Source organism: Dermacentor albipictus, chromosome 10 (assembly GCF_038994185.2).
Source record: "Dermacentor albipictus isolate Rhodes 1998 colony chromosome 10, USDA_Dalb.pri_finalv2, whole genome shotgun sequence".
NCBI classification, from domain to species: Eukaryota; Metazoa; Arthropoda; class Arachnida; order Ixodida; family Ixodidae; genus Dermacentor; species Dermacentor albipictus.
The window spans coordinates 12,614,394-12,636,249 of NC_091830.1; the positions used below are offsets into that span (position 1 = coordinate 12,614,394).

The 21,856-nt window shown below is 44.6% G+C and overlaps 1 protein-coding gene and 1 non-coding gene across 2 annotated transcripts; one reads left to right on the top strand and one right to left on the bottom strand.

Annotated features, from left to right (window-relative positions):
- The first annotated feature begins 712 nt into the window (after positions 1-712).
- Positions 713-786, top strand: TRNAN-GUU (transfer RNA asparagine (anticodon GUU)). Its single transcript has one exon. It is a non-coding gene; the product is annotated as a tRNA-Asn (tRNA).
- A 4,036-nt stretch (positions 787-4,822) lies between these two features.
- Gmer (GDP-L-fucose synthase-like protein) lies at positions 4,823-19,902 on the bottom strand. The gene is made up of 9 exons (XM_070528113.1): positions 19,657-19,902; positions 19,117-19,267; positions 17,647-17,761; positions 14,858-14,986; positions 13,035-13,242; positions 10,386-10,517; positions 8,474-8,553; positions 7,230-7,329; positions 4,823-5,018 (listed from the first exon to the last, which is right to left on the bottom strand). The coding sequence occupies exons 2-9, from the start codon at positions 19,254-19,256 to the stop codon at positions 4,963-4,965; spliced, it is 960 nt and encodes a 319-aa protein (XP_070384214.1). The 5' UTR covers positions 19,257-19,267; positions 19,657-19,902; the 3' UTR covers positions 4,823-4,962.
- Between the last annotated feature and the right edge of the window lie 1,954 nt (positions 19,903-21,856).

A 21,856-nucleotide genomic window follows, 5' to 3' on the forward strand; every position in this document is an offset into this window, starting at 1 on the left:
GCCCGCGTTCTACGGCAGAACGTCGTCTGCTCGACTAAAGCAGACGACACTTCATATTTTCTCGGTATGGGTGGTGTAGTTAAGCTAATACCAGATACAATGAATATTGAATCGAACTTTTTATTGGTGAACTTATGCCCAGAGAGCAAAATCAATGATGAAGTGACAACGATAATAACGGCGAACACGTGCGGCATGCAGTCGTTGAACGTAAGCGCACGGCTTATATGCCGCTCGATGCGTCCCGTGTTTCCACCATGCTAGAGATTCAAGAATGCACAACAATATCTCGTCGAGAACGGTTATCTAACCACAGCTAAAAGATATTAGTATTGTCCTATCTAGCTGTGTTCTTCTTGACCTTCTAACCTTGCTCAATCTAAGGAGGTCAATAAAATGTTTTGGTATAACCTCCTTGCTTCAATCAAACTTGTGGTCATCACGAAGACATACGGACATACACTCGTACAACCCTATGAAAGTAATGGTGGTCAAATTTGGCGTATAAACAAAAATATGGAAGCATTCTAGGAGCGCGATTCTTTTATTGTTGCGAAACATTCAGTTTTGCAACGTCCAGTACGCAGCTTCATAAAAAACACATACAAAACGAACAATTTGGAGCAATGAATCAGGAAAAAAGCGAGGCGAAGAGGATTGAATAAAGTGGTTTTTCCAAAAATAGCATTTTGCAAGCCACTGCGGTCGGCTCGCCTCCGTGGCGCAATCGGCTAGCGCGTTCGGCTGTTAACCGAAAGGTTGGTGGTTCGAGCCCACCCGGGGGCGGCGTGACGCTTTTTTTCTCTGCGTTTATTTTTTTTTTTTTTCCATGGGCATTATTACGGCAGTAACAACGCTACATATCATGACACTTTGTCCAACAATGCGTTTAGCCGAAGAGAAAAAGGGTGTAAATTTTTGGCAGCAACAGGATTACGCCAGTGCCGAAAATTTACACCAGCAGAGAAGAAGAATACGCTTGGTTAATGCAATATATATTACCTGCTTCTGTCTGTTTGAGCAGTGCGCCACCAGGCGGCTGCACCATGCAGACCGCTTACATTTACGCCTCCGCCCCTACGCCCCGTCCGCCTGCGTTTTACCGGAATACCGGAATAGCTAAACCTCTCTAATGTGGTAGTGGGGTTGTTACGTTTACTCTAACCGGTGACTATTATTGATTCTGTCTAACAGAATTCGGACCAAAGGCGAGAGTGCGAGAGTCTTTTCGGGCAGTGAAGGATTAGCTGTACTAGTATGAAAACATGCAGCTGGCGTAGGACGGGGTCAGCTGATTGCAAGATAGGATGACTGCATATCACCGGGAGCTGGTCCTCTAATATCTTTGAAGTGAACCTGGTGATAGCCTGACGACGATAATGATCTCTGCTTACGGTTATATAATGTTCTCATTCCAGTTATCCCCGTCTATTTCAAGAACACCTACAGAAATATCCATAGTGGCTATATGAGCCATTGCAACAAGTCGAACCTCGATAATAAACACGGATATAACGAACTATCGGAATTTAAGAATAAATCTAGAATGTTTGACACCAATATCGAGGTGTAGGAAACTATATACGCTTATAACGAATATCGGATATAACGAGTGTAGTTCCGTGTAGCATATGCGGCTTCGATAACAAGGTCTGACTGCATTGCTTTGCTACTTCCAGCTCCTAGGTCCAAACCCTGTCCAGTTAAGCCTTGAGGATGAGTCAACACTGGAATGAAGCTCTACATGTTAAGCTTATATTGACAGCTAGGTGCAGAAGCCATAGTTGGATACAACTCAGGTCTGCAGTGAAGCCCTGCCCACACCCTCATAACCTCAAGCCATTGTTCCTCCACGAGGCTGCAAATAGGTCGTACTCCAAACTTTCCCAGTTACCTAAGTAAGGCGGTAACCACACAGACAGACAGACAAACAAGAAACTTTATTTGGTCCTAAGGGACTATGTTGTTGTAGTCACAGGCCGCACCCGCGCCAGGGGCAGAAGTCCGTGATCTTCAGCCCTGTCACAGGCCCTTTGGACAGCCCGAAGCTGGACAATTGAAGGTCGTCGCTCTTGACGGCTTTTTCCCAGTAAAATAAAATTATAAGCGCGTGATTTTATATGTTTTCAGTCGTCTATTACCATGGAATGATGAAAGCCTAATTCTTTATTGAACTGAAATAAAATGCTTGCTTCGCTGCAGCTATTTACTGTCAAGTTTCACTTCAGTTGGCATTGAAGTTTCCCGACTAAAATGGGCTCAGCAGTGAAATGAATTGTACCGCGGACTGTTGAAGAGCGACATGCTCAGACTCCATATGCTTTGTCCATGTCTGTTGCTAACCTCATCACTTCTGCCGATGAAAAGACTCTCCAAGAACATCAGACACTCCGGAGGTATCAAGTACGATACCACTTTGTAATGGTTGCATGGTGACGAGTTTGCGTTTCTGTGATTGGCTGGCGGAGTAACAACCTCACGCGGTCTGTGTGCCTTGGTTGCCAGCTGCTGTTTTTTTTAAAGTTGTAACCTACTATATACATATATATGCTTGGCCTTGGCTAATAGTAGAATGTTGTGAACCAAACCCTTGACAAATTTAGTTTCGTGCACCCTCAAAACGAGTATACCAAGATCACATGGTATTTCTTTAGCGGTAGGGTGTAATATAGTCCACAAGTAGTGTACAATATGCAGCACCAAAAGCACAGCAGATTGTGTGGCCAGAAATTTCACATATAGCAGTAGGATATGGTCATATGGATATGTACAAGTCTGATGACATTTCCTTGGTGAAGAGCATATATGATGACATTTTATTATTTCCATTGACTCTAGAGTGGAACTAGTAACACAATCGGCAGTTCAATGCCAGTAGTGTTATACTAGACCCAGTATACAATAGCCTTCTGCTGAAACCAATGCGATCCCAGTTAATCATGAGTAGTCTTATACTGTAACCTGTGCAATCCAAGTTCAAGTCCAGTAACCTTCCACTGGAACAAGTGAAGCCCAGTTCAAGGCCAGCAGTGTTCTGCTGACACCACTTAAAACCAGTAGCAGACCATTTGGTTTTCAACTGGGTTCCCTGTAGAGCAGTTCATTCCAGTTCAAACCATTAGAAATTAACAGCAAAATTTTTGCCTGGTAATTCATACCCATGCCAGACAGCAATGTTAATGTAATGAAAGTCTAGGATGTGAACATGCTTCGAGTCTTAGAATTGCACTGCTCGAGACAGAGGGAGAAGGTGGACTCACCCTGGACATTTGAAGATATTACATTCTTTAAAAAATTGACTCCCTTTGGAACTTGTCCCACAAAAATAATCGTCATCCGTCTTTCCGGCATTTCCTTCAACGCTGCGATCCCAGTACTTCCGAGTCACAAATGGCATGTGCGTTATCAGCGTGACAAAGCATTCTCAAAAGGAAAGCAGTGAATGCCGAGTTTTCAAGAAAGGAAACGCAAGTTAGGCAGATGACGATTATTGTTGTGAGACAAGATAAGCCCCAAAAGGTGCAAACTTTTTTACCGGCAATTGCTGGCCTTGATCACCAGGCTAACCACACTTGTTGCTACAACCCACCATTACCAACACAATGTTGTGGCTGTATGTGAAATTTTAATGACATCACACGTCGTAATGGTGACAGATGCAGTGAATGCAGTGTGTTAATTTGCCATTCTTGATGTTAAAAAAAAGTACTTTTGCAATAAAAGTCCAAGAAATGGCACTAAAGGCTTTATTGTTTGTCAAAAATTTTCAGTTTACTTCTACTGAAGTGTGGTTTTGCGTGCACCTGTGACCAGGTTGGGAACAGCGGTACACACATTCAACAGCCAAAAGGGTTGCGAGAGTGCACTATGCCGCAAATGGGATTGTTTTGATGTCATTAACTATGTCCGTGCAGCAGCACGCAAATGGCATTTACCTTTAAGGCAGTTTGCCACTACTACGCCCATGTGGCACAGGTATCAATACTACAATTGCACTGCTAGAAAAACTAGCTAACTACGCAGGTGTGCTGAAAAGTATTTAGCCTCAACCAGAAAAAATTTAGCTACGTACTGCTAAGTATATTGGACAATTGGTCTTTTTTCAGTGGTCCAAAAATTAACTGCCCAAGTCGTCAGCTTATCATTCTTTCTCAGGTCTAAACTGCGCATGGCAGCACCTGGCAGCAGTTATGGCACACATAACTGGTGATGAGACATCCCTCTAGTCTTATGATACAGATACGAAGAGCAGTCTAATGAACGGAGGCTGAGTTGTTCCCCATGCCAAAGAAGTTACATGTGCAAAGGTTGGTTATTATTATAAGCTAACTATATTGAGGCTTAACTGTATAACAAACATACTTTTGTGTCAGCTGTGACTTTGCTACAACACGGTTCGACTCCAATGCCATAATTCAAGCTTGTTTGATTTGTTTGTTTCTTCTGTGTGCGTTCTACATTACCTCTATTTCTTTTTGCCTCTCCAGTTACCGTCGCTCACCCATTTGCTGTGTGAAGCACTTCAGTTAGCAGTGTGCAGCTGTAGGTGTAATTTCTACGCGAGTACATTTTATTGTCTTCGTGAAAGTCACAGCAGAGCAACAATTTTCAACGATGCCAGTAGTTTTCTCCACAAAGTGGTAACCCTGCATTGCAATCCTGAAAAGCACACCCGCAGGGTGAAATGGGTTTACGAAATTATGAATCCAACAGTCCGTCCTGCAAGCTTGAATTGAAAAAATTTCACTCCAGCATTGCAAGTATCAATGCAGCAGAAGAAAGAAAGTGATAAACAGACTACATAAAAGCATGAATATCAGACTTATTTCCATATATATGTACTTTATTTTCTAAACACACACTCCCTGCAGAAAACATTGGTGTAAACGATGCCATGTGGGGCATTACAAACAAAATTAAAGAATAAAGAAGAAGGAAAGTAGTCCTAGGAAGCAAAAGTTGCTATTTCCGTGCAGTTTCATAGTTCTTGGTGTACCAGTCGACGGTTTCTTGTACGGCTGTAAGGGAAGTAAAAGGCAGGCTCAATGTGTCAATTACGCAAATGCTCGAAATGATGCAAAATAAAAAAAGTGTTCATTGTCAACAAATAAAAATAAATGGCATGGAGAGCAGTTAATTGTTGCGACTCATCAAGCAATTCCAAGTATCTTGCAATAGGAGTGGTGTTAAGTATAAACCCCATGCAAGCGATCTTGCACGCGACAGCGACAAGCGATGTAATAAAGATGGCTGTCGCGTTCGCTCGTCGCCTACAAGTTGTACCTCATGCGAGCAATGACTTGAGCGACGTTTTCCCAGTGTTGCCGGTATGAGGGCAGCGATATAGGCACTGAAACTAGCGTGACGCGTGCTTTATTAACTTAAGTTGATGTGTTTTACTGTAAAAAGCAGCATAAAAATATTTCTGAAAGTCTTGCAGTAGGTTCTTATCCTTGCACGTATAAAAATTCAATCGTTTGCTCATTCCGTGCAACAATCGGAAGTACTTGAGTTATGTACATCCAGTTCTGGCTTCGCGCTATTGGCTAGTTGCTCATAGCACTTCCGGGCGATGAGCGACGAATTCTAGATTTGCAGAACCGAGCGATCGTGCGACAAGACCGAGCGATCTGTCCACGCGACGTCCCGATCCGTCGCTAGAAGCCGTCGCTCGTCGCTGTCGCGCACAAAATCGCGCTCATGGGGTTTAGCCTTTAAGTTCACACCAGTATTCAAAATACCTTAAGACACGGACGAGTGAGTAGACGATGGAACTGCTTGCTTCCGTCTGCTCACGCGTCTGTGTCTTCTGCATTGTTTTCAGTGTTGAGCCTAACCAACTAGCCCAAGCATACTAAAGTTAGGAATTTTGAAAGAAAGCTAGCAATATGGTAATTGAATTGTTTGAAGGGACACTGGTTACAAATAGTGAATAAATTTAAAATGTTGGGTTACCCTTCTAGACACCTTGCAATGCTCGTCTTGAGAAAACAAAAGAGTTAAACCCGTGTCACATGGGAAAACTAAAGTGCACTTTGAGCAAATGCACTTTACCGCACTGAGCGCCATTTTGGCAGCACACAGCTATACGAGAAAGAAAATTGTTATCTCAAATTGGTGGCGATGGTGGTTGTGAGTCAGAAGGCAAAGCCTATATTTGTTAACTTTAAATTACTCGGACAAAAACAGTTTGCTATAATTGAAACTAGCGTTCACAATAAACTTAAGTGCAACGGTAGTAATTAATTTCAACCTCAATAACAAAATTAATCATCACGAGTCAAGACAAGGCAACGAAACTTGACAAGTACCAGTCTAAACGACGCGTTCTGCCAAACAGCTGTACAGCCATTACACAGTGTGGCCGTAAACAGCCATACAGAGTAGTTTTTGGCTGGTTTTCTTTTTTTTTTTCGGTGTCGCACATTTTATTACTTTGTAATGTTAGTAATTTTAAAAAAAATGTTATTAAAAATTACTCTCGTCTCTGCTTTCAATATTACTTTACTTATTTTTCACTCATTGGTAATGAGGATACACGCTTCACTGCCGCAGAGTGTGTTTGCCAAACACACTAGCGGAGGGGTGCGCTCAGCAATAAGTCTCACTAAGCGTTCCCGTGTGGAAGCCTGCGAATCATACTAGTGGCGAAGTGCACTTAAGCTTGCCCATGTGACAGGGGTATTGCAGACAGAAACACGACTGCAAGTGACACCACAATCCTTCCGCAATTCAAATTGCCAATGCACAGACATCTATTACAGCTCACAGAATACTGAAACAATGGAGAGGTGGACCTCAGTAGCAGCATGGGCAGTGACACCATGTGGTGGCTCGTTGAAACACAAACCATGAGAAACGTTCTCGCGCTGCATGCCATTCTTGTCAAAGGAAAATAGCCCCTATAATGACCATGCTTTTGCCGATGCCATTACGCCAGCACCTTTGTGACCCAGAAGAGTCTTGGCAATAATAACTTTGCATGCACTGCATTGTTTCACTCAGTGACACAAGATGGAGCCACTAGCAGTGCTGCTTGTGTCTGTACCTCCAGCATTCTGTAAATGGTAACACAAGTAAGGAAAAGCTAAAAATTACTAGTATTTCCTTCAAGTATCCCTTTTACTACTGGGTCAAGAAGATGAACAAACAGGAAGGTTATTACAGGCCACCTGCTATCCTTCACTAATTGCATGTTAGTAATTGTCACTGATTAAGCAGCATCCCACCTTTTGCTATGGGTGTGAACTTGAAGTCTGGAAGGTAGCTACGGAGCTTCTTGTTGCTGGCTGTCTTCTTGAACTGGCCGTCAGCTTTAGATGTGTCAAACTTTAAAGACTCCATCAAGGAACATAAACATTGAGCGAAGCACATTCCGTCACATCAAAGATGCATAACTGATTCCATAGCAGTCATCAGTATAACAGTCATGCTATAATGGTCACTATAACAGTCACTGTTACATAACAGTCATATCTATTTCAACATCCTGTACAGTGAAAACCAGTGCACACTTAGTGAAAATGCATTGCTTCAAAAATGTCACACATTTCTTAATTAGGATCAAATGACAGCTGATGAATAAAAACTTGAACGAGAAGGCCAACATGACTACACATTAGATAACCCTGAACCTACAGTTAGGACTCGCACAAATCATAAAGTGTTTCAGAAGTGTGCGACAGGTTGCCCTAGCATTTTTCTTATACGCGCTGTTCCAGACAGGCAAGGGCTTTTTCTTTCTCATTAGACAATGGGTTAGGGAAATAACAAGGGCTAGTGCTACAGCATCGCAAAAGGGGAACAGGCCTGATTGTTTAAAAGGTTGAGCTTGAAACAAGCTTAAGACAGACCCAATATGTCTTTAAATTTTTGTTCTCTGAATTATGGTGTTAAAACTTACAAATATATAGGACTTTATTCGCTTATTTCAAATGTAGGTCCATTTCTGTTTATACCATTTGGTTCTAAGTTTATGTAAGTTTGCTTTACTTAGTTTTCAGGAAAAATGTGTCAGAAGTCAGTTACTGAGAATTCGCTAAACATAATATCAATAACTTCTGTCTGGTTAAAAAAAATCTAATAAGACCAACCTTACTACTATGCCTACCCTAGGACAAGAGTTACAATATTTCAAGGTTTACTTCCAGTAGAATATTTCTCATTTAAAGTAAGCACATAAGAGTACATATAGTATCTGCAACTTGCCACACAAACAAATGCTCCTACTAGGACAGTTTAACTCTTATTAACAAACAAATTTCAGACATTACGGTTATAAATCGACGGAGCAACCTAAGAGAAAAAAAATTTCCACGCTATGGCCACCATGACATTGCAACAGACGAAGTGTGCCATACATTATTTCACGCTGAGAGTCGAGAACAAAACACCAGCAGATTGCTTCCATTGATGACATGACAAGCTGCAACATTGCAGCTAGAATCTTAAAAAGTCAGTAAAATAAGGATACAATGACGTCCCCTTTGAAGTTGAAGGCATCGGTGATGAGCTTCACTGCATCCTTGATGCTTACCTCGTCCTCTTCGTTGACTGCGAAAGGGCAAGCAGATTGAGCTGACTGCAGAACAACAACCTCACAACACAACTCCTGTGGGCTTGATTGCACAAACACGAGATAACACAAGTTACACCTGAACTTTTATGCCAGAGGAAGCAGAGTACAGATGCAACCGGTTATGCAAACTAGTACACTGTGAATCACTAAAGTTGCATAATTGACCACAACAATATGTCTTGCCCAAGAATCCAGCAGCAGGTGCCACCAAAGACTTCTCTGTGACCTCAAATTTCACAAAATCGATAAATCATCGCGTCCTACATTTCCGGTACGTCGTTTCTCATTCACCTCCCTTGCATTAAGAGAACACCACTCATTCACCTCCCTTGCATTAAGAGAACACCAAATTTGGATTAGACGTTGAAAAGCAAGCATGTTGTAACCATCATTACATTCATGTAAGGTTGAAGGTCTCTCTCAGCGACCTCCAATTACCCCCATCTTGTGCCAGCTGCTTTTATCTTATGCTTGCAAATTTCCCAATTTCATCGCACCGCTTAATTCTCTGCCATCTGCAACTGAACTTACTTTCACTTGGCACTCATTCTGCGACACTAAAGGACAACTGGTTTTCTGTCCTAGGTATTACATGGCCTGCCCAACTCTATACGTTCCTTGCAATGTCAACTGGAATATTGGCTGCGCCTGTTTGCTCCCTAATCCACACTGCTGTCTTCCCGTCGCTCAATGTTGCAACATTTTCCATTCGGCCTTTCATTGCTTTGTCTACAGAGCATGAGGGTTCAATTCTTGCGATGGTGGCCATAGTTTGAAGAGAGCCAAATGTAGAAGCGCTCGGGTACCGTGCATTGGGGTACATGGTAAAGAACCTCAGGAGATAAAAATTCATCCAAAGTTCCCCAATGTTGCATGCTTCATAATCGAAGGGTGGTTTCGCACATAGAAAAACAGAATTTAATTAATTGCATGGTCTTGTACCGGTGCCACATGTACACTTGGGATTGCGATCGAAGCCAATCGGGATCGGATTTCTTGATCACAATCAACAATGGTCGCTGCTACACAATCCAATGATCTGGATTAGATTATTATCATCTGTTGATCATCAGCAACTCTCAGAACTGCATAATCTGTTGGCTACAAATTCAGATTTGCAAAACATGGTTAAATTTGGACAATATTTCAATTTTACAGATTATTATTGCTGGTAAAAGATTTGTAAACGTCTTTTTTTACTTCGCTTCTTGTTCAGCACAATGCGTTGGTGGGCTAGTTGGTGCGGATCCATAAATACTTTGTTTAGCACAATACAACGCACACAAGAAAGGCGACAGGACAAGGCACTTGATCTCGACAAGGCACCTTCTCCTGTCACCTTTTTTGTGTCCGTTGCATTGCGCTAAACAAAGTATTTATTCACTTCTTGTCTTTGGCATTTTCAGAATACTGCGCTAGAGGGTGCAGACATCAGCCTGCAATCGCAATCAAGGGGCCTGATTGCGATTCTCAGATTCTCACTGTGTAGCAACATTGATCAGGATCAAGCTTGATCCCGATCGGTCCAAATCGCGAGCAGAAGTGTACACACCTGTATTAGCTTCTTCTCAAGTTTCTCTGTGATTTCCCATGTTTCTGCCCCATAGGGTAGCACAGTCAGATGTCGATGTAACAAACACAAATATATAACAAAGTAAATCCAAAACACCTTAATTCTTTTTTGCCAATATCAGCTTGTATGCCTATAACGAATATATTAAAGGTATTTTTGTGGTGGGCGAGACGTCGTCACAACTATGTTTAACTGCATCGATGAAGTGCACCACGACGAGGAGTGTTTTCCCACCCGAGAGGATGATGGGGTGGACTTCATCGTACTCCCGAAGAGCCCACACCATGAGTCGCGCAAGGTCCAGAGAGTAGATGAACTGGCGCAGCGGCTTGCCGGAACCCCACACCTGCAGCGGACTCCCATGCACTGAAATGAAAAGCAGAAACCATGGCCTTGTGAGAGCCGAGGGCATCGAGAAACGCACGAGCACACTGGTTAACTAAGAGCGCTTACGTATACTAACAACTCGCGCAAGGTGTTAGCGCTGATCGTGTCAAACTGTGGCCCAAGATTATTGAGCACAAAACTAACTCACGTGGAAGCCCAGGTCACTACTGCGGCGAAAAAATGCAGCAGATCCAATGAGTTAGAATCTTTATACATCGAGGCTTTGAGCGAGTGCATAAAGAGTCGAAATACGAGTTCCTGTTTATTGAATGTCCAGACGAAGTGACATGGAAGGTTTTATTCAGGTACTGTAGAGGCTAATGCAATTCCACTATGGATGAGCGAAGGCGAGCGGTCCCGTTGTTTTTTTTTTCCTTTTCCCCACATGGCCACCGCCACCGCTACGCCGAACATCATCTGGTGGTGGCGCAAGGAACCCAGCGGCACGCGTCCTCCCCTGCAATTGGTTCGCCTATTTGGCTACAGCCAAGCTGCAGCACTCACAATCACGAAATGTTCGGAGGACACTTAAGCTTCGCCTTTAATAGTCAAACGCAATAGCATTCAAAGGTCCCTGACTGCTTCTCACGCTTCCCGGAAACTGCAGCTTATGTAACCATAATGTTTACTGGGAAATGCTGGTGGCGATCACTCTGTACGAAGGTGAGCTTTCTGTTCGAAATGCGGCCGCTTGCGCGGGCCACGACGCGGGGAGGTGAGCACCATTTGAAGCTGTTGCCAGGAACCGGCCTTCAAGATTTGCGAAAGGGGTTTGTGTTTCCGCATAACAGAATTATGCGTTCTCATATATTCAAATTACAGTCCGATCATATGATGTCTGTAGGTTGTATGCAAGTCGTACTTTATGACTTTTCTGACCTATCTTGAGAAATTCAATTAGTTCAGTAACTTTCTTGCACTACATGGAGGGCCTGTGTGGTTGGGTATGCGTGGTTCGAAATTATTTTTGCCGAAATGACGGTTGACGCTGGATGCGGGTCGCCGACACTGGGTTTCCTACGACACGGGGCCCTTAATGCTATCACGTTAAAACCCAGCGAGTTTTACACCTGGTTTACATATAGTTAAGGACAATAGTAAACCGACTTGGCTTCACCGTAATGCAGGTCGGACCGTGGAAAAGCAGAGTCTGAAGTTTAAATCCGCACATACAGAAAATGCTCTCCAAGATAATTTGATAAGGTCTCCTGAATTTACTTTAGTGTATTATTGACACATGAATACAGTACATGCCTATTTATGCAGCTTTTTATGCTGCACATATCTGAACAAGATCAGAGCCCCAGAAAAGGAATCAACTCATCAGGAATTCAGAACACAAAGTGCCAATGCACTAGATTTGGCTAGGCACGAACATCTCACATAGCTTTGCAGCTCTTGAAGACAGTGCAACAGAAGCACACCCACAGCTTATTAAGCAGTGTCAAAACGTCATGACTCAACCACAAAAGATGAAAAATCTTGATAATCAAATGACTGAACCAGTCTTTTTGTTCACAATGTTTTCTGTGGAATTGGCGTGAGCCTGGGGTGTCTTGCCATTAAGCTTTTTGTAGATAAAGAAAGAAAAAAAAACAAGAAAGAAAACAAAACAAGGTGGGCTGACTTGATTTCCATAGTTGGTCATTCAACTATTCTCAGTTTATTATTGTAACTGTGGGTAGAGGGCTCAGTATCGTTACACATGAGAAAAATTCTGCTCTCAGCGGACATTTTAACTCAATATTTCAATTTTATATCACTGCCTCTAGGCACCTCCTGCCAACACATTCCGCCATTGTGGCATGGACTGTGTGATGTTAGGATCGCGGGCCCACCACCATGCCTTGCGCTCCAAAACAGTTTCAGACAACACCAGATGTTTTGCTCCACACATTTTTGCACCCAATTGCACAGCAAGGGCATCACCAGTGAATTGCGCCCGCAATTCTTTTCTACGCGTGAGGAAAAGCACCAGCCGACCACCAAAACACACACGCAAAAGCGAAACGACACACAGTGGCCATGACGTATTTCCTGCTTCTACAATCACTTTCATTGCGTTGAGTATACAAAGGAATGGTCTTCCAGATTTCACTCGCATTGTTCCGAGGGAGTCGTTTCCGGTGGTGCGATTTCCTTACTGTCACCACCTTGAGCTGCCAGACTGCTGTACGCTTCAGCCAGAATATTAAATAAAATTCTGATACACATTGTCTACTACTCCGCATGTGCTAAAATTTTTACCAGCTAGCTGTGGGATGCATGCAATTTAACGTCCAAGACACAATGCAAGCTTGAAAACTTAGTGTCATGGCTCCTTCATGACCACAGCACAGCTATGGAGTTCAGAGTCACTCTAATACACCATCCAACGGTGATGCACAGCCATACATCTATGCTTGGCTCTCTCTGACTTCATAGCCTCTCTTCTTTAACTAACGCAACTAACAAAGAGGTCAGGCACCTCGGATCCCTTTATTTCCTCTAGCTTACGCTTGGCCTGGTGCGTCCGGTTGATGAGACCCGCCAGCACGTGGCCGTCCTCGAGGTTGAAGTTGTCGTGCGGCCCAAACACGTTTGTCGGGATCACTGCGGTGAAGTTGCAGCCATGCTGAGAGTGGTAGGCACGGTTCTGGACATCGATGAGACGCTTGGCGTGGGAGTACCCGAAGTTTGAGTCGTGAGGCGGACCATTGTGAATCTGTGGGGACGTCAAAATTAAGCACACATTTCAGGTGAATGAGCTCATGACCTCTGGCAGCGCTATGTTCACGGGATGGCAAAAAAAAAACGAAATGATAAAAAATTAACAGACGACCAGAACAAACACTTGTATCGGTAAAGCTCAGTGCCTGGCAAAAAAAAAAAATTTTCTATGCTGAAAAAAAAAAAGAACATGACAGCCCAGCAAAAGAAAAGGAATGAAGCCAGATGTTTTGTGAATTAATGTAGTCAACAACAACAAAAGATTACATACTTATTCATTCAGAGTAGTGAAAAAAAAACAAAAAATCCCAAGTCAAAAATTTGCCCAGCAGATAACGTCTAATAAGGCTTCAATTGGGGCTAGTTGGTACAGGTTCACTGGTTAACTGTGTTGGAACTTCTAACAAAGGACAATAAAAGAAGGGCGACATGTGCATAAACTTTCAACTGTTTATTGCACACAGGCACATATAACATATATAAGGCAAGCGAGGATGACAGACTACGTAAAAAACAAGAAATGCAAGTAGGAGATGAAAGTCATGTGAACAGTTCTGAAATAACAATGACGAGAATGGGGAAGCAGCCTTTCAATTCATTCTCCTGCATTTGTTGTTTTTATTTGCCATACTTTCTGCAACTCTTTTGTCTTACTTATGTGACATGCACCTGTGTACAATAAACAGTTGAAATTTTGCATATGTGTTCGTGTATGTCTCCTCCTTTGTGTGGGAATTCTAGCACTATTAACTGAAAGTTAACCTCTGGTAATCGTCTTGCATTTCTATATAATACCTTATTAGGCAAAATTTAACAGGACACCTTTCAAGTGCTTGAATCCTCTTGTCTTGTGAATAGAACTCTCTGCTGCCACCAGCACTAATTACCTATTGTTTTGCAAAAGTGAATGTTTGTACAGGCAGTTCTTTTATTATGTGATAAACAGATTTTAAGCCATTATTACCAAGTATTATTAATGAAGTGGACAATTTCGCAGCACAACTGAAGTGACACATCTTTTGGTTTTACCATCTTTCCATTACTGTTTAATTTGCCGGTTTACTTTTTTCGTCCCAGCTTTTCTCTATGATTTGCTTGCATTTTTTATTATGTAACCCCTCCTACTTATTGCAGACGTTGGCTTGCAGTATTTTGAAATAAGCTGAAATAAAAGTAGTGCAGATCTTATGCACTGTGGTAATCGACGTTGTACGAATCAGTTTGCAGGTAGCTTGCTATACGGCCTTACACGGGGCACTTGGTGAATCATGCATAAGCAAGCCGTCGATAGCGGTGTCACCTAAAGAGTCGGATTTCCTACGCAAGAGGTAGTGATGCTGTCTTCTGACTACATTTTTTTCTCCGTTAGAGCTTGTTTGCTTCCATATGATCTGTATCGTGGTGCGCCTGAGGTATACAGTATGGGGCTTGATTTTGAAAATAAAGACTTGTTGCAGAAGCGCTACATGCGTGCATTCTTTTGTGCCTTCATGTGTCCTCCCCTGTCCATGCTACGTCTCTCTCGTTTCAAGAGGAACAGCCAACGAGCCCATCTTGCCACTCACGTTGCCCTTTACGAACTTCCACTGCACTGCACCCAACTAACTTACCATAGTCTCGTCAATGGGGTACGTTGTTTTGTCCGGGAATATGCAGGTGGAAAGACAGGAGACAACTTTCTGAACGCCTGTTTCGAAGCTCGTGTGCAGGACATTGTCGTTTATCAGGATGTTCTTCCTCTGCAGGAAACAAGACACACAAACTCCTTTTTTTGAACATTCTCAACACTTCTAACCATGTCTCGCACATTGTATGAGATGAACCACTGTTAATGGGAACAACAAAAAGAATTTTAGCCAGGGTAATGGACACTTCTTCACTGTCGCCAGGAAAAGAGGCTAATATGACACATCACACAGACATCGTTTGATAAATTGCCTGTGGGGCATTGTATGAAAACTGAACTCTTATCAGTGCTGAAATACCATTCAGGCGTTCTTTTTAGGAAAGAAACACATATCGTACAGTCATCCATAGTAATAGAAAAACATCTGGTAAGCATTCAGGCCAATGAAATTTCAGCATTCCTTGTACTTTATATAAAAAAATAAGTGTGAGGCATATAATAAGACGTGTGAGGCAGGTATCTACGTTACGAGCACCTTGGGCAGCATGTGTGCAGAACAGAGCCTGGCAAACCATGGTTTGAAGAGCCCACACTCCACAAAACTCACTGAACTGTATTGATAAAATTGACTGACTGAAAATTGACGGATTGATCAAGAATGAAAAATTCTTGTTTTGCTCTGTTGTGCTATGCCAATTACGAAGATGCAAGAAAGGTGATGAAACTATTGGTGCACTTAACTGGTCGCTTTTGAGCACTCTGTTAGCATAATTTACATTCGGCTGGTCAAAATCGTGCACTCTGAAAACATTGGCTCAGTTCACTCGGAGAACTCAGAGGTGCTCTCACGTACAAGCTGGAAGCACAAGCAAGATCTGAAATTCCAGTCATGTGGCTCCTCAGATTGCTCTGGGAGAAACTGAACATTTGACTGAGGCAAGCTTTTTTTGTCTTCAATCTCAAGAAGGCTCCACATTGCTGCAGACTCAGTTGGAGCATGGTAGTGAACATGCCATATATTTTCAAGACAGAATTGGCACCTAAAGAGGATACAGGCGTTCTTTCTTATTGAATTCTAGTGGCATATTAAGCAGTGTGATGCCTTCTCTGCTCCCTTGTCTGCTCTGCAATATTAAAGACACAGTTAAAAAAAATTACATTATGGGGTTTTACGTGCCAAACCACGTTCTGATTTTGAGGCACGCCGTAGTGGGGGACTCTGGAAATTTCGCCCACCTGGGGTTCTTTAACATGCACCTAAATCTAAGTACACGGGTGTTTTCGCATTTCGCCCCCATCGAAATGCGGCTGCCGCGGCCGGCATTCGATCCCACGACCTCGTGCTTAGCAGCCCAACACCATAGCCACTAAGCAACCACGGCGGGTATATTGAAGACACGGTCTTCTTTGCTGATGTCACACGGGTTTGGTATGTCCGAGATCTTGCTACCTTGCAACCACTTCCCAGAAAAAGGAAATGGTCGGTTAGGCAAGTTGTAGGTGCTGTATGAACATGAAAATGGTATCAAATGACACCTCTCCATGCTGAGAACGCGTAGCAATAGTCAGCAACTAAGGAAGAGTATCAGGAGTGTCCAAAAGGAGTATAATTAGCCATGAACACCCAAGGCTAATAAAAGGTGCGTTGTCTTACTGCTAGCGCCACCCACCGAGCATGCGCTAACCTACACAAGCCCGCCGCAAGGTTATCCCATATGTTCCCACACACCCCAAGCTTTTGCCACACGTGCTCAGTTTGCATGCTTTTGAAGACACGGTTTTCTTTGATGACTTCACATGGGTTTGGCATATCTGTGATCTGGCTATCTTGTAACTACTTCAAAAAAATAAAAAAATGAAAGAAATGAAAAAGTGCCGACCAAGTGCAAATACTAGAGAAGACAAGGTTGATGTTATATCTTGTAAAGGGGAGCGCAGAAGTGTTCCGAAAAAAAAAAAAAGGAGACCAAGACACGAAAGATGCTCACTTGGGATTGAGTTTATCTTGAGAAACAGACCACCAGGAACGTTCTGGCACATGTGCTGACATTGAATATTTTGAATAGAATATAAAAGGATTGCCTGACATACGAGCAGACATCACTACATATGCACTCTACGTGCCCCTCTTCCCCCTTCCTCCGACACGTTTTTGGAATGTTTTCCTCTAAGCCATTTGCACGTGTCGATGCTGCTGTAACTAACACTAGTTTGTCATTCTTGTGTAGTGGTGTCTGCTAGTGTGTCAGGCAATCTTTCAAAACTTTTATTCACAATATTCGATGTCAGCGCATGCGTGAAAATGCTCCTGTTGGTCTGTACCTCACAATAAACTGAGTTGCAAGCGAACGTCTTTCCTGTTTTGGTCTCCTTTTTTTTCCACAACACTTCTGCAACCCCTTTGCAAGATACAGTAATATCAAACCAACTAGCCCAACAGCTTACTGTTCTAAAGTTCAATTTAATTGTGCATGAAATACAGTATGAATAAACATGAAAAAAAGACAGAAAGAGACAGACGGATGTAATCAACACTCAGTCATCAAATCATTGAACCGGCGCGTAGTATGTCAACCTTGTTTTCTTTAGCGTCAAGACTTGGCGAAAATTTCTTTTTGTCTTATCCAGTGTTCCTTCTTCCAATGTGTCATGAAAATGATTATTGGTGGGACACCTAATGGCTGTGTCTTGTTATAGTGAACTCTGCCATAGATGCAAATTTGCGAAAGTGATCGTAACAGGTTAAAGAGATTGAAAAAGCAAGTCACTGACCAAGAAGTCGAGGTTGTACTTCATATTCCGGAATAGACCACCAACCATCGCTGCTAAGTGAATGACATGTGTGGGCTTGTGCTTGGCAAAAAGGGCCTCTGTTGCCTGCTTGTTCCTTTAAAAGAAGAGACAAGGGACAATAGGCACAGTATTTTCCTTGCACAGCCAATCAGGTGTAATCACTAAATGAAGCATCTTTTCACAGCATGCAGAAAGGTCCATAATTCACAAATCAATGCAGCCTTCCAAAGCCTCTTGGGTAACGATAATAATGTAACCCAATTTCATTTCCACTTCCCCACGGTTCTTGATATGTTGTGTCCATGTTTATAAACAAACAGGCACAGTATATGCAAAAAGGGCCAGACAACTACTTTGACGTTCTTCTTGGACTCCACCCCTTCAAACAGCGATCTGAGTGGCACTGGGTACGGGTGTCACATGGCGCGCTTTTGATCGCAATCAAGCCCAATCCGGATGAAATTTCTCGGTCATGATTGGCTCCTTTGCACAAAATGCGCAAGAGAGCCAATCGCAGTCGAGAATTTCGATTCAGATCGGTCCCGATCGCAATCACGAGTATATGTGTGACACCAGTATAAGATTTGCCGGGTTAGGTCTTGTACGCATGCAAAAATACATAGGAATGTGGATCTGGGAACAGCCAATGCGGTAGCACAATTTGTAGTGCAAAGCACGCGTAAAGCAGAACCTGTGGGTTCGGCTACCACCGGTGGCAAGTTGTTTTTTGTGCCCAATTACATTGCCCTTTATGCTTACAATTTCCAAATTTCAAATAAAACTCATGCGGTGGCTGTGACTAACAAAACTCAGGCCCATCGGTTTCCCTTCTCGTTTAATCTTTACGAAGTAACATTTGTAAATGTTACGTTTGCATACGTAACCTGCTTTTTCACGTCATTATGCCAGTAAAGGCGTGAAAAAAATTCACACCAGTAAAGTTTTTTTTTTTTTGTCAGCATGAAATCGACGGCAGCGCCGCATCAACTTTGTGACGTCACGCTCTGCAGTCCGCTTATTGGTAGTTACTGTGACGTCAGCGCTATTGCCCACTACGACACAGAAGCGGCAATGCCGTAGCGGGGTCTGTAATATTAGAACGATCTACGATTTTTCACAGTTCGGATGTCACAAAATGTCACATATGGGTACAGAAAGGCCATGCGTTAATTATGGACACATACTCGTCTATAACTCTGGAAAACTTATCAGGTCAACTAGAACGCTAGACTCGCGCACAACAGCAAAGCTGATAAATAAAATGCTGGCGCTGCAGACAAGTCCCGTTTCCAGCCCAGAGTGCTCAGCAGATTAGAATGAAGGCCAAAGCTAGCAGCACGAGCAAGGCGACTTGTTTACGCCTCACCCAGAAAGTTTTATCGATACCCACCCGCTCGCTCGAACAAACAGAGCTTTCGTTTGTATACGTCAGATAAGACATCAACTTACGTGAGATCGGCGTCTTTCGAAGAGACGAACACCCATCGCTCTCCGCTCTTTTTTTCTTCGTTCACAACGGTCTCGATGGCCTTTCCGACGAGGCCCGTTCCGCCGGTCACTAGGATCACTTTCTCTTCGGTTGACGCCATCGGAACTCGCTCTACAAAACCGCGCGTTCAATAGAATTAACGACAAGCGCCCGGAACACCTCAACAGTCACGTCTAACGATCAAGACTCGATGACGTGCAGTCACCTGGCCAGAACGCACTGACAAACAGAACAACGTACGCACTTCCACGTTGCAGCAAACGTGGCTGAACAAGCACGTGAACGTGCTACGGACATGCCAAACATTGCCGTGAATGCGGTCTAGTTTCACATCGTTCATGAGTCAAGGGCGAGCTTAAGGCCCCCATCCTGCATCTGTATTTAACCGCGCAAGCCAATGCTTTGTGAAGCAGCGGCCTCTGCTGCGTCGTCAACGCCTTCAAGCACACGAAAGCGAAGCAACTCGCTTTTGTTCTAGAGATGATCGCTGCAGTGCGTACCTTGGCGACTCCACCAACAAATAAAGGGTTGCCGCTGATCTCCGTGGACGTAGGCGTGGCGTCCGCACACGAGACTGCGGCACAGTAGGAAGATGTTTCAGCAATCAACAGCCGGCGACCAAATGAATCAAACGCTGACATGCGCCGACCCTTCTCATAAGGGTATCCACGTGACAGAGTGACAGCTGCACACGGAGGAAGTTTCCTTCCTCCGTGCAGCTGCACCATAGAGAGCTGCACCGATGGCTGCACATAGACAGCAAAGTAGAGTAATACTAATCGAAGCGGACTAATGTGGTGCGCCCCCTGTACACCGAAAAACCGATAGGCGTTGCTGCGGGTGTGTTTCCTATAGCAACGGAATAAAGAAAACACTTCAGAAATATGCCTTTGAAAAATCGACTGCTGGTTCTCCACTGCCTGTTCTCACATGCAAGAGTACCTGAGTTTATTTTTTTAATATATGTACTTTTTTTTCAGCTAATGAACGCTTTCCCGTCTGTCTCTCTCTCTCGGGCCTGCAGCCTGGTCATGGCCATGATACATTACACTATCGTAAAGGCACCGAAAAGTTTTATAGAGAAGCTGTATACCTCTACCGTCAAAGGAAATTTTCGTATCTTTGTTGGCGCAGTAAGCAAGAAACACCCCATACATGGGCCGACCCCGAAGATAGTGCAATGTCGGGCCGACCCACGGCGGAGATAAAGCAGGCGCACTCCCCATACGTGGGCCGATTCTGAAGATAGTGAAATGCCGACCCGTGGGGGAGCAGGCGTTAATCACTCCCCATACGTGGGCCGATCCCGAAGATTAGTGCAATGCCGGGCCGACCCACGGCGGAGGTGAAGCAGCCATTAATCACTCCTCATACGTGGGCCGATTCTGAAGATAATGAAATGCCGGGCCGACCCACGGCGGAGGTAAAGCAGGCGTTAAGCACTCCCCATACGTGGGCCGATTCTGAAGATAGTGAAATGCTGACCCGACCCGTGGGGGAGCATGCGTTAATCACTCCCCATACGTGGGCCGACCCACGGCGGAGGTGAAGCAGGCGTTAAGCACTCCCCATACGTGGGCCGATCCCTAAGATAGTGCAATGCCGGGCCGACCCACGGCGGAGGTTAAGCAGGCGTTAAGCACTCCCCATACGTGGGCCGTTCTGAAGTTAGTGAAATGCCGGGCCGACCCGCGGGGGAGCAGGCGTTAAGCACTCCCCATACGTGGGCCGATCCCTAAGATAGTGCAATGCCGGGCCGACCCACTGCGGAGGTGAAGCAGGCGTTAAGCACTCCCCATACGTGGGCCGTTCTGAAGATAGTGAAATGCCGGGCCGACCCGCGGGGGAGATAAAGCAGGCGTTAATCACTCCCCATACGTGGGCCGATCCCTAAGATAGTGCAATGCCGGGCCGACCCACGGCGGAGGTGAAGCAGGCGTTAAGCACTCCCCATACGTGGGCCGATTCTGAAGATAGTGAAATGCCGGGCCGAACCGCGGGGGAGCAAGCGTTATAAGCACTCCCCATACGTGGGCCGATCTCGAAGATGGTGCAATATCGGGCCGACTCGAGGCGGAGGTGAAGCAGACGTTAAGCACTACCCATACGTGGGCCGATGCCGAGGATAGTGCAATGCCGGGCCGACCCACGGCGGAGATAAAGCAGGCGTTAATCACTCCCCATACGTGGGCCGATCCCGAAGATAGTGCAATGCCGGGCCGACCCACGGCGGAGGTGAAGCAGGCGTTAAGCACTCCCCATACGTGGGCCGATCCCGAAGATAGTGAAATGCCGGGCCGACCCACGGCGGAGTTGAAGCAGGCGTTAAGCACTCCCCATACGTGGGCCGTTCTGAAGATAGTGAAATGCCGGGCCGACCCGCGGGGGAGCAGGCGTTAAGCACTCTCCATACGTGCGCCGATCTCGAAGATGGTGCAATGTCGGGCCGACCCACGGCGGAGATAAAGCAGGCGTTAATCACTCGCCATACGTGGGCCGATCCCGAAGATAGTGCAATGCCGGGCCGACCCACGGCGGAGGTGAAGCAGGCGTTAAGCACTCCCCATACGTGGGCCGATTCTGAAGATAGTGAAATGCCGGGCCGACCCGCGGGGAAGCAGGCGTTAAGCCCTCCCCATACGTGGGCCCATCCCGAAGACAGTGCAATGCCGGGCCGACCCGCGGGGGAGCAGGGGTTAA